The 13,390-nt window shown below is 42.5% G+C and overlaps 1 protein-coding gene across 5 annotated transcripts in view; it reads left to right on the forward strand.

The window, feature by feature from the left end:
* The first annotated feature begins 5,202 nt into the window (after positions 1-5,202).
* ARHGAP27 (Rho GTPase activating protein 27) overlaps positions 5,203-13,390 on the forward strand; it is a 125,911-nt gene continuing 117,723 nt past the window's right edge. For 2 of the 5 annotated variants that reach the window (XM_033918738.1, XM_033918739.1), the window contains exon 1: positions 5,656-5,695. In XM_033918738.1, the coding sequence (XP_033774629.1) occupies positions 5,671-5,695 (25 nt within the window). In that variant the 5' untranslated portion in view covers positions 5,656-5,670. Of the gene's footprint in view, positions 5,493-5,655; positions 5,696-6,138; positions 6,211-13,390 lie in introns of those variants that run through there. The other 3 variants (XM_033918741.1, XM_033918743.1, XM_033918744.1) reach the window with 3 other exon arrangements.

A 13,390-nucleotide genomic window follows, 5' to 3' on the forward strand; every position in this document is an offset into this window, starting at 1 on the left:
TCTGGTGCCTGTTTCTCTGAATCAGCCTGGCTGTAGAGAAAGGATTTTTGCCTCTGAAATTGTTCAAACCTCAACCGTCGAAGGAAATCTGGCTGCCGGCCAGCTGAACCCCAACCACAGACCCCCCCCCCCTTCCCTGGGATTCCTCACACTGCAGCGGAAGAAGAAATTACGTAGCTGGCTCTCTGATACCCCTAGGGTTCTTACTCAGGGGCCACACAGTCTGTGCTCAGTATTTCCCTTATCCCACCACCATTTTATTTTCAAATTTTAAACTTTTAGCATTGTAAACCGACCAGATACTTGTCAAATGTCGGTATACCAAATTATAAATAAACTTGGAAATACAGCACTGGGTGGAATAATCCATCAGTACATGCATTGCTATAATGTTACTAGATTTTGCAGCCCTGTATAGAGACAGTCCATGCTCCACGGAGCTTACAATCTAGGCAGGACACGCAGACAAGTAAGAGGCTCTGGGAAATATATGTTTACAGTCGATAAGACTATGGTCAGAAAGCTATGGCTTAAAATTATTTTGATTTGTCCAATAGTTGAACCATAAATCTTCTGCTGATGACAGTGACTGAGCAGAGAGGAATCCGGGCTGGAAGGAGCTGTCAGAGTCTTGGTGTTTTTCTTATAACACATTGCCCAGGTTTGTCTGGAATCCCTGTGTAACCAGCAGCTGGGTGGAGGCTGGATTAGGAGAGAATAATGACTCAGAAACGGAGGCCTGGAATTGCAGAGGGGAGGAGTTATCGAACACATGTTATGAGTGCATTTATGTTACGAACCTCACCCAGAACTACAGTACATAAACACAGTCACCTTATCACCATCCAGCACAGAGTTCCTGGCACACCAGGTGTTGGCACTGAAATGCTAGATTCTTAGCCATAGTGATTAGGATGGTAAACCTCCTCAATACCTTTTAAACCACATGGGATATTGGAAAACAGAATGCCTCCATATGAAAATGCAAAGCCAGGGCAGACCAAAAGTCCATCAAGCCTAGTAAAACTAAAGTAGATGGAATAGAATTGCTAATCAATGCAATGGATGAACTTGTTTTTGAGTGCAAATTAACTCAAAACACGACTCGAAAGTCAACAAGAAAACACACATTTCATCATCCACCATCTGCAGCCATTCTTCTTTTTTCAATTGACTTTCCGTCAGAGCTGAAAATCCGATTCTGCAAAGATAGAAAGATCCAAACGGCAACAGAGCTCAAGTTAGGATAACTACTGCATAAAAAATAAAATTAAATTCGTTGCTGTTAATTTTCAAGGACCAATCAAAGAATGATGCTAGTCTGGGCGGTTTATATCCTTATAAATGCAGACACCCAAAACATTGACAGACTCTTGCGTTAGACGACATAACATTTCATCTATTCTAGTGTATACATAGGAAGGGAATTTTAAAAAATAAAGTAAAATCCTGAAATCACCCAGAATCTCTTCGGGGCACACATTTTGAGAGACACTGGTCTAAACATTTAGTATGGCCTTTGAAAATACATTAGTTTGATGGGGTTTTCTCTTAGTTCAGTGGTCTTCACTAATTTCTAAACCAAGGCCACTGTGGATCCAGTAAGCTGAAGGACAGACACCAAATATTTTTCCATGCAAGGTCATGACACTGCTGACCAATGTATGTCAATGACATTCATCTCATCATCCTGCCTTTAAACTGTTTATTGGATGTATTCTTAAGGAGATGGGTATTTCCAAAGGAATTCTCTTCACCTATAGAGAGATCCTTTGTCATTCTAGCATGTGACTCTTCCTCCCATCCACTTACCTCTTTCTGCCATGAACCTGGTTAGAGAGGCAGAGAGCAGAGAATGACACAGGGACTAATTTGTCCCCGTCCCCGCTCCATCCCCGTGAGTTTTGTCACTATCCCTGATCCATTCCTATAAGCTCAGCCTAAACTGTGCAAGCCTCGGACACTTAGGATTCGAAAGCGTTTGACGCTTGTGCAGATGAGGACGGAGCTTAGGCATTGGTGGAATGAGGCATTATGACATCACAATCTCAGCTCTAGAATGTTGCCATTTTATGATTTTCAAATGTTTGAGGCTTGTGCAGATGAGGACGGAGCTTAGGCATTATGACATCACAATCTGAGCTCTAGAATGTTGCTACTTAGGATTTTAAAGCGTTTGAGGCTTGTGCAGATGAATACGGAGCTTGCAGGAATGGGGCAGGGACTGGAAAATAACTCATGGGGACAGGAAAACGAGTTCTCCCGTGTCATTCTCTAGCAGAGAACAACAGAAAAAAAGCCAAATTGATGATGAGGGCTGCCTCAGAGGTCTCTAAGGGTCTACACGTGAACCTCACAAAAATTTTACATGATTTTTGCGAGGCTCATATGTAGGTGCAGAAGGGCAAGCACTAAGATATGCTGACACTTTTTTCTGTTTTGGTATAGACACAAGAAGCTGCATTTACCATGAGACCTTGCGCGCGTGTGTCCGCATACTACCCCCCCCCCCCCCCCACACACACACATTTGCCACAGGTTTCAGCACCAAAAATCTGAATGAGCTACTGCATTCAGACTTCCGTGTGTGGCAGCTCTACTGTAAGCCTTTCTGCATTGGCCGCTCATCGCAGTGGCATCCCTGCATTGGTGGCCACCCAGGCGGAGCACCCCTCCTCAGCGGAGGATGCGTGGAGTAGTCGCAGGGTCGTGGTCTGGTGGGCGTGACTGTCGGCTCTCCCTGCCCCTTGCTCCGGAACAAAAAGTTGACGTCGGAGGGGGTGGGGGCCTGCGGAGCCAAGTTTCAGGTTTATTAGTTTCTTGATATACCGTCTATCAAACATTTCAATAAAATTGGTTACAAAAGTAAAAACTAAGTAAGAAATGAAAAAGTGTACATAGGCAATACGTATTTGTGAAGCCAAGAGGATAGGAAGGAAGGGAATATATTGTGGGGTCCTTTTACTTAAGGAGCACTAACGATCAGCATACGCTTACCCCGTCTTCTCTTAAACTGCACTAGAAGTTTGTAGCGCAGAGAGCTACGCTGAATGGCCCGCGCTGCTCCCGACGCTCATAGGAATTCTATCTCCGAGTACCGCACCGGACATCCTGCGTTCGTGTATAAGATTTTTGTTACCATGTCGCGGCCCATTCCTCGAGCATGTTTATGTCACATTGTAGGTCTTCGCAATCCTTCTTTGACTTCACTACTCTGAATAACTTTGTATTGTCTGCAAATTTAATCACCTCGCTCGTCATACCAATATGTCCAAGCACTGAACCCTGTGGCACTCCACTGGTGACACTTTTACAGTCCGAGTATTGTCCATTTACCCCCATCTCTCTTGTTTCTTATCCGCCAACCAATGTGACTGTTGGGCAGACTGGATGGACCACACAGGTCCTTTATCTGCCATCATTCACTATGGCCTAGATTCACTAAACTCACCTTTCCGATCTGATCCATGGGCGATCCCTGGCCGAGTCTTCCCGGGTGACTGATTCACTTCGAGTCATTGTGCAAATTAATTTGATCGGAGGCACGCCCCACAGCGACCCCCATGGATCATTGCAGAGCCATCCTGACGCATGCGCAGACTATCTTCTCCGCACAAGCGAGGTCAAAACAAGAGGGGGTTGGGCTTTAGAATTGGACAGAACACGCTTTTAACCTGCGGATTAAAACCATAGGTTCGCACTGCAGGGAAGAGCGGCAGAGAGCAGGAGAGCCGGCAGAGCTTGCCTTCTTGTACTTTGGGGGTTTTATTTTTGTTTTGATACTGGGATTTCAGGGCGGCAGAGAGCAGGACAGTCGGCAAGGATGTGAGCGACCGGTCCTCAGCGGTCACTTCTTTTTGGATCGGCCAGCCCAATTGCTGTTCCTTCGTCAATGTAGTGAATCGCCGCCTTCCTACTTTGCATGCCATTTCCCCTCATTTGCATGTGCGGATCGGATTGGCCAGAAGGTTAGTGACTCAGGTCGGGGTTGGATAAGGCTCGCAAAGCTTAGTGTATCTAGTCCCCCACGGCTTCTCCCTTCATCCCTTTACTGGCTGCGCTCAGGGTGGATCGCCCCCACCCTTGCTTCAGTGTATTTTCTGTTTGTTACATAGGTGAGTTACATAAGCGTATATAGGCAGTACGTATTCTGTGTGTTACATAAGCGTACTTAGGCAATATTTATGTAACTGATGTGAAGCCAAGAGGATAGGAAGGGAATGCTGGGAATGAATGGACAGATGCTGGGAACACCCCCAGCAGTTAATGCAGGACTTTGCAGTTAGGGCAGGGGTAGGGAACTCCGGTCCTCGAGAGCCGTATTCCAGTCGGGTTTTCAGGATTTCCCCAATGAATATGCATTGAAAGCAATGCATGCAAATAGATCTCATGCATATTCATTGGGGGAAATCCTGAAAACCCGACTGGAATACGGCTCTCGACCGGAGTTCCCTACCCCTGAGTTAGGGTATACTTATTTTTGTGATTACCCAGGGGTACCTTAGAACAGTGGTTCCCAACCCTGTCCTGGGGACCACCAGGCCAGTCGGGTTTTCAGCATAGCCCTAATGAATATGCATGAGAGCGATCTGCATATAATGGAGGTGCCAGGGATGTATATTCATTAGGGCGATCCTGAAAACCTGATTGGCCTCTTGGTCCCCCAGGACAGGGTTGGGAACCAGTGCCTTAGAACTTTACTGAAGTTGGGGTTTTTTTTCATTTTCAAATATTTATTGAAATTTTAAAGCGTTACAGTACAAAAAGATTCATAAATATAAGGAGAACAAGAAATGTATACATGCAGCTCCCCCCAAAAAATTGAAAAAAGGAAATTGTTCCTGAATTATGAAAGGCTTTGAGACTCCCATTTTCTGACTCTTAGAGAGTAATTTGGAGAGTTTTATATTTTTTGTACATTAATATCCAGTTCCACCACCACATCAATAAAAGGGCCACATCTGTGCCAATTTTTTTTTTTTTTTTTTTTTTTTTTTAGACTATGTTTGAGTAATTTGGGGACACATTAGGACAGGGGTGTCCAATGTCGGTCCTCGAGGGCCGCAATCCAGTCGGGTTTTCAGGATTTCCCCAATGAATATGCATGAGATCTATTAGCATACAATGAAAGCAGTGCATGCAAATAGACCTCATGTATATTCATTGGGGAAATCCTGAAAATCCGACTGGACTGATGCCCTCGAGGACCGACATTGGACACCCCTGCATTAGGAGCATGTGGGTGAGCTGTTATCACCATGACATGTGCAGCTTCCGTGCCGTCTTCCCTTGCACTATGAGGAAACGAGCGCCGGCTCAGTCTCAACATTATTCAACAGGAAATGAGAGAGAGCGAGAGAGAGACTCCCAGGCAAGTTCAGACTGGTGTCGAGCTTCACCCAACGCGCAGGCAGAGACGGGCCTGACGGATTCCTGACCGCGCAAAGCATGGAGTGGCCAGGAGGAGCGATGCCCCCTTTGGAGGGGTGAAGGTAAGGAGGGAGAGGGAGGGAGCCCGTGCAGGATCTGCTCTGATACCTCCATGGCCCATGCTGCTGTGTTCGTGTAGCCAAAAGTACCCGGAGAAAGCCAGGGATTTTTGCAGACAAGAGTATGCTAGTCTCATTGAACTAAGGCCAAAAAACCCCCAAATCAGTTGTGTCTCTTGAGATGGGACTGAAGTGCCCCCTTAGAGGTTTGTAATAGCTCAGGAAGGGGGGTCTGCTCTCTTGCACAGGTACAGTCGACAGGGAAGGGTCCAAGCTTTGTATTTGCTGGAGGAAGAGTCTTGACCTTCCAGATAGAGTTGACTCGGTGATCCGTGAGACCGCAGTGGCTACACAGCTCGACCTAGGGGCTAGCGCTGGTCATGGGGGCTAGATACATAGAGAAGCCCCTATTTCTTTCTTTTTTTTTTTACCTTTTTAATCATTTTTTAAAAAATAAAGGTAACAGAGAAATTCAAGTTAAGAGTCAGCATTAAAACTGGGACACGGTAAGACGCGTTGAACATACCGCGCTAAATATGGAAGAGAGGGATGTCATCCAGCTATCGGCCAAGTCTAGCAGATCAGGGTGCGAATTCCCTCCCTCGTTCACCGCGCTCCAACGCCTGGCTAGCCTGCAAAAGTGTCTCCTTATCGCTTAACTGATCGTTTCTGCATAGGTGCTACTGCTAATCAGCTCTGAAATGGCGAAGTAATCCACTGGGTAAATCGCGCCTTAACTAGTACTTTAAAACTTCCTAAATGGGGCTAAAGAGACAAAGAGTTTCCTGCACTCTTGCCGGGGCTAAAAATGGAAGCGCGTTGCAAAGCATGGGGGAAAGTTGCTCAACATTCGGAGTAGCCTTTACCGCGCTAGGTACAACGTCCAAAGCATTACTTTTGGAAATGAAGGTCTAGTAGGCTGAAGTGGTTAGACCTGCGGATTAAGAATCCTGGTTAAATTTGGCTCCGGGTGATTTTGGGAAAAATCAGGCCACCCTCTTATTTCATCAGGTACAATTTAAGCTGGTGGAGACCTGCCTATTGCAGGAGCACATGCAAATCACTTTGAACTTGGATTCAGGAAAGGCAAATTATTAATTCTAAAGTACAGAGGCCTATTAAAATGAGTCAAAAAGGACTTTTACCTAAGGACCTGTTTTGTTGACTTATAAATTCACTATAATATTGAATGTTTGTTGTTGGGGTGTTTGTTTTTGTTTTTTTTTTAAATCAATTTTGATGTCGCAGGGTATCAGAGTTTTTGTCTCGCTTGTACTGCTACTACCTTTTATCACTTATAGCACTGAAAGGCGTACGCAGCGCTGTATATTCTGACATTTAATGGACGGTCCCTGCTCCGAAGAGCTTACAATCGACCCCGTCCCTCTGAATCTCCCATCCTGGCCGTTCTACTCCTGCTTTTCAGTTCAAAAAAACATTGCTAGAGCATTTCTAGCAAGTAATGAATGACCCAGTTGAATAAAAATAGATTTTTTTAAAACTCGGGGAGAAATCATTGTTGGGAAAAGATAATATATAATAGCAGCCTCAAGTGAAGTTTTGTTTTCAGGAAATGCTTTTTGAAGTATTTTTTTATTACTCGGGGCAGTTAACAATGTTTCTTCTTCTTTGTGATTCTGTGCAGCACTGCGTCTGGTAGCGCTATAGAAATAATTAATAGTAGTTGTAATATTTATTTATTTATTTTAAAAAATTTCTATACCGTATACATAATCTTAAAACCCAACGAACCTTTAAATTCTTAGCTAAAAATACTAAAATAAGTTTGCATAGAAACAGAACTTAAGAACAGTATAGTTAATAGAATATCGTAGACACGAATTAAAAACATAATTATAGATCGTGAACAGTTCATCAGGTTTACAAAAAGAGGAAAAAAAAAAGATATGTCTAAAAGAAAGGATCCCCAATCCCACTGCTGGATAAAGGTTTGGCAACAAATGGCCCCAAAGTTCTGAACAGATCAACAAACCCAAAAAAAGAGGGACTTAAGAGGTATAAATCCTTAGAACCGAGAAGGTAAGAAAATCACAAATCGGGAACACGCCCCTGGAAGTGTTTTCAGTAGTCTATCATTGCGCCATCTTCAATCGGTCGAAAGGTTTTAACTGTGTTGCAAAATACGTCTTTGCTTACAGAAAGCATATCCCAATATATCCACCTTAGGTAACCTCCCGAGTCTCCTATTATATATTACCCAAATTTCCAAAATGGGTGGTAAAGCTTCCTTAGGGTATAAATTGCTCCAAATGGCTATACATGATGCTCCATTTGCTGAGAACAAATGGTTTCAAGAATTGAATTTACCATCTGATGCGATAGATTGGCCAACAGTTTGGATTCATTTTTTTAAGTCCATTAGATCAGTGTCACTATTACAATCTATTTATTTTCTACTTCATAAAGTCACATGGACCCCTCTTCTCTCACATGGCGCATTAATCCACCTTTTGTTCACATGTCTATTGGACCAAGGTTTGGAGCACCATAAGTTCCATCCTGGATATGGAAGAAACTCTCTCCTTTCCCGTAATAATCCTTATGGCACAAGGCCTCCATACTCGGTTATTTATGTGCAAGATTAAACTGTTTACTCTTTTAATGGCATTAGCTATTCAAAACATTCTCTACAACTGGAAAGATTTGTCTAAGGTTGAATTCCGCACTTGGTGGAACTGTGTGTGTTTGACCGGTAAATACGAAAAAGTATTAGCTGAAAGAAACAACAATCTTCTCCAATATGAACTTCTCTGGGCACCTCTTTTAAGACATTGTGAATCTTTAAATACAACGTACTCTCCCTTTAGACACTGCACCATATATTACAGTGTTTTAATGGGTGATGGGATAATCGCACGCCAGTGCGCTGACAATCCAGTGCCGACAATTTGGCGCAAGACAGAAGCGCGCGGGGGAAAAAGTAATTTTTAAAGAGCTCCGACGGGGGGTTTGGGGGTGGCAACTCCCCCCACTTTATTGATTAGTGTTCACGCTGCCGTTGCGAGGGGGTGTGGGGGGTGAAACCCCCCACATTATAGAGAAAACGGAACTTTTCCTGAAAAAAATCAGAAAAAGTTCTGTTTTTGTTATAATGGAGGTTTCCAACCCCCCCGAACCCCCTTCCAACAGCAGCGCGAACACTAACCAATAAAGTGGGGGGGGGGGGTTGCCACCCCATACCCCCCGTCGGACCTCTTTAAAAATTACTTTTTCCCCCCGCGCACTTCTGTCTTGCGCCGAATTTTCGGACCTGGATTGTCAGCATACTAGCGTCTTGTGCGCCACTGTCTGAACCATTTTAACGATACCTTCATTTCCTTCTATTAAACTGTAAACTGAACTCTCCCATCTATATGCTTTGCATTTATATTTTTCATGTACAGTGTTTTTCTGTTCTTTACAACTGGTACATATTGTTGTATTTTCCTTTGAAAACCAATAAAAATATTGAAAAGTGTTCATTTCTTTACTTAAAAAAAACCGCAAACTCCAATCAATTTCAGTGCAAGTTATTTTGAAAAACCTTAGGGCTCCTTTTACGAAGGTGCATTAGGGCCTTAACGCGAGGAATAGCGCACGCTAAAATGCCCCGCCCACTAGCCGCTACCGCCTCCTCTTGAGCAGGCGGTAGTTTTTCAGCTAGCGCGCGCTAAAAACGCTAGCACATTTTCGGAAAAGGAGCCCTTAGCTTGAAATGAGGGTAAGGGAGTTAGGACGTTGTCTCGCTCCCGGGGTTCTCTGGGGAAGCCGCTGGCGAAACGCATCGGGACCTGCTGGAGTGAGACAACGTCCTAACTCCCTTACCCTCATTTCAAGCTAAGTTTTTTTTTTTTTTTTTTTCAAAACAACTTGCACTTAAATTGATTGGAGTTTGTGGGTTTTTTTTTTATACAGAAATGAACACTTTTCAATATTTATTTAGACACAGTTAAAACTTTTCTACCGACTGAAGATGGCGCAATGATAGACTACTGAAAACACTTACAGGGGCGTGTTCCCGATTTGTGGTTTTCTTACCATCTGAGCACCTTCTCGGTTCTAAGGATTTATACTAGAGAATGATATGGTGACAAAATTCATCACCGTTTCCGTCCCCGCGGATAACCACAGTAAACCATCTTCATGTCATTCTTTAAGGAGAGAGGGAAGAATCAGAGTATAATTGGGCACAACCACTGACCCGCAAGCTATACTTTGAAGAATGCTGGTGTAGAAGGACTGAGGTTGAAACAGACACTACAGAATGACAGTCTCTGGTATCCAGAGCAGATATTGTGATGTCATAATGCCTCATTCCACCAGTGCCTAAGAGCCAATCACATCAGTGATGTCACAATGGCTTCATTATCCTTGGCTCCCATAAGAATCAGAGTATGAATGGCCACAACCACTGACCCGCAAGCTTTGCTCTGAAGAAGGACTGAGGTTGAGATAGACACTAGAAAATGACATGGGATTATTTCCCGCGGTTATCCACGGGGATGGAACGGTGATGAATTTTGTCACCGTGTCATTCTCTAATTTATACCTCTTAAGTCCCTCTTTTTTGGTTTGTTGATCTGTAAAAGAAAGCATCAAGAAATAACTGTGTTAAGTAATTTTTTAAAAATAAACTATTGATTTTAAAATATTAACAGTGCAATAAACATGTATGTGGACATATAGCAAACCAAGATAAGCACTTTTGACTTATAAGCATATCTAAGCAATAATTTTATCCCACCCACCCACCCACTGATTGATCAATAAAAGCACCAATACATATATTCATTCAGTAGCCTTTCTTTCTAAAAATACCTCTCGCAACAAATCCGTAGCTGTCCTACCAGAGAGTTCCTGCACAGCAACAGGTCTTTTTGCTAGTATCAGCTAACCTTGGATTCACAATCGTCTTCAGCTAGGCCATATTCTCAGAACGCAGAGATCTTTTGGGAATATAACTAGATATGCTATTTGTAATCGATTCTGGGATATTTCCGTAATAGTAAGTGTAAAATCAGTCAGATTGGAGCTGTATCATAGTAAATGACAGCGGATAAAAACCTGAACGGTCCATCCAGTCTGCGCTCTAATTCCATGCATTACAATTTCATGATTAGATTAAAGTGTCTTAATTCTTAGTTATTTCTGGGCTACAGGCCTTAGAAGTCCTTAGGCTCCAACCACTAGAGTTGCCGTCAAAGCTTACGCCAACCTATCCAAACCATCTCATCGTTTGCAGCACTCGGACTGTGAAAGTCTGCCCACCTCCATCCCTTATGACCCAAATTGCTGGGCTCCCATCAAAGCCCTCCCGAGCCCATCCTAAACCAAATTCCCATGTGTGAGACACAGATCATGCAAGTCTGCCCAGTTCTGCCCTTAGTTCTTCATAATAGAACATAAAACCCACTTGTATCCCATTAAGCTCATAAGTTAATGCCTAAAGTCTTTTATATCTTATATCTCTCTTTCTAACTTCTTCCTCTCTCTCTTTTTCTGGCCTCTGGGGGACTCTCTCTTCTCTTTCTCACCCCTTGTTGCTTTCTTACTTACCTTTCGCCCTCCGTCATCACCCTTCTTTTTCTTTCTTTTCCCTCTTCTCTCCTGACTTTTTTTTCTTTCCTTGAATATCTTCCCGCTACTTATCACAACACCATAGAATATTTTTACCTCTGATTATATGTATCTAACGATTTTCTGTTGTGCTTGAATAATTGTTTTTACTCATTTATTGTTCCACGATTATGGTATTGATATTGATTATTTGTTTCTCTCCTTTTTTTGTATTTTGATAAAATTTTCAATAAATTTTCAAGAGATAAAAAAAAAAAAAAATTAGTAATACAAATGAATAAGGATCCAGATTCTAACTTCTAAACGATTCCCTAAAAAGTTACGTTTTTAAGACACAACAAAATTGTTGGTACGAAATTGGAAATATAAATATATGAGTTAAATCCTTAGGCCATGAGGCTGCCTGAAAAGATAGCAGTCGTTCCTGAAATTTCTTGTATCCCTTAAGTGAGGGGAATGAAAACAGTGGATACAATTTTTCTAAAATGTTTAGAACTTGTAATAATAAAAGATTCCATGAGATACTCAGGAATTGAGTTTGTTAGTGCCTTAAAGCAAATGCAGCCGAGCTTAAACTTAACCCGCGCCTCAACTGGAAGCCAACGCAGTTGACAATAAGAATCGGTAATGTGGTCAAACATCCCCAAGTTGAAACTTAGTCCGACTGCTGCATTCTGAATTATGCGCATTCTGTGGAGGTTTTTCTGGGTACCAACAAGATGAACAATGTTGCAGTAGTCTAACTGACTAAGGATAAGTGATTGAACCAGCAATCGAAAGGAATTAACATCAAAGTATGCTCTAATAGTTCTTAATTTCCACAAAGTATAAAAGCCCTTTCGAACCAACAAGTCAACCTGATTTTTCATTGTAAGAGTACAATCTAAAATTACGCCAAGTATCTTTATAGTCAACTGGATGCTATAAGTTGTATCATTTACAGTTTATACCATTGATATTCTAATTAGAGGGCCTCTGTGTCCATCCCACATTTTTTTGAATTCCGTCACCATATTCCTCTCTACCGCCTAGGCTCCGTATCCAAATGTAAGCACCCAGCTTTAAGCGACCTGTACTGTATGTTTAAATATCTTTATTAAATGGCAAAGTGCAGAAAAACATTGCAAACAAAGTATAACGGGTTTCTTTTATATACGCACAAGTTGAAAATTTGGTCTATGTTGTATTATTATTCTGTTGGTTTTTGATTGTGCTTTTGACCAATAAACAGTTTTGCTATATACGCACAAGTTAATCCCATCCCCCCAACCTTTCCCTCCTCCCATACAGACAAAACATGCCAGGAGCACACAATGCATAAGCATTCAAATTCACAAATTCGAGCTTGAGGAGTATGATCCATCCAAAAATATTCCCAAATCAAGCAAAAGCGACAACTAGGTCCCATGTCAATATCAACAAATTGCCTACGTTCCAGGGAGGCATTTACTATCATCAACGATCTCCATTGGCTATAGGTCAGGTGCTCTTTACACCATCAGTTTGACAAAATGGCCGCCTTGTCTAGCAGCATCACTCTAGTTACAAAGGCAGCCAATCCTGAGTGATGTTATAGTGTAGAATCCAAAAAGTGCTCGTGGGGTTGGAAGCCCCACAGTGATGTAGTATACTGACCCAAACGAGTCCCAAACTGAATAATGTGGGGATAGAACCAGAACATATGACCCAAGGTCGCATGAGCCTTAGCATATTTAGGACAGCTATGATATTGAGTAATGCCCATCCGGTATGCTCATATAGGTGGAATATAAAGACATAAAATAATCTTAAATTGTAATTCCCAATGTGTAATATTGGAGGACACCTTCTCAAATTTTTCAATACTAACTGCAATTGATGGGCGGAAAGGTTACACTGAAGGTCCTCTGCCCACGATGCCGCTAAAATCTCAAAATTAACACTTGGTTGGCAATTGCGTAACCCCACATGGTGGAATCGAAGAGGAATTAGTTGTTGAGCAGACAGACTAAACATCTCAGAGAGGGCCTCCCGGCAATCCTCCGTTATATGACAAGCAGTCAACGAATGAACCTGAAAATATGCGAAAAGGTCCGTCTCTGGTAATCCATACGTATGTTTCAAAGAAGTGAAAGAGGCAAAACGTCCCTCTTTATGGTGTTCCGCAGAGCTCGGTGCTCGGGTCGCTGCTATTTAATATATTCATAAATGATCTAGAAACAGGGACGAAGTGTGAGATAATAAAATTTGCGGACGATACAAAACTATTTAGTGGAGTTGGGACTAAAGAGGAATGCGAAGAATTGCAAAGGGACTTGAACAAACTAGGGGAATGGGCAGCAAGA

The sequence above is a fragment of the Geotrypetes seraphini genome, chromosome 13 (genome assembly GCF_902459505.1).
Source record: "Geotrypetes seraphini chromosome 13, aGeoSer1.1, whole genome shotgun sequence".
NCBI lineage: Eukaryota > Metazoa > Chordata > Amphibia > Gymnophiona > Dermophiidae > Geotrypetes > Geotrypetes seraphini.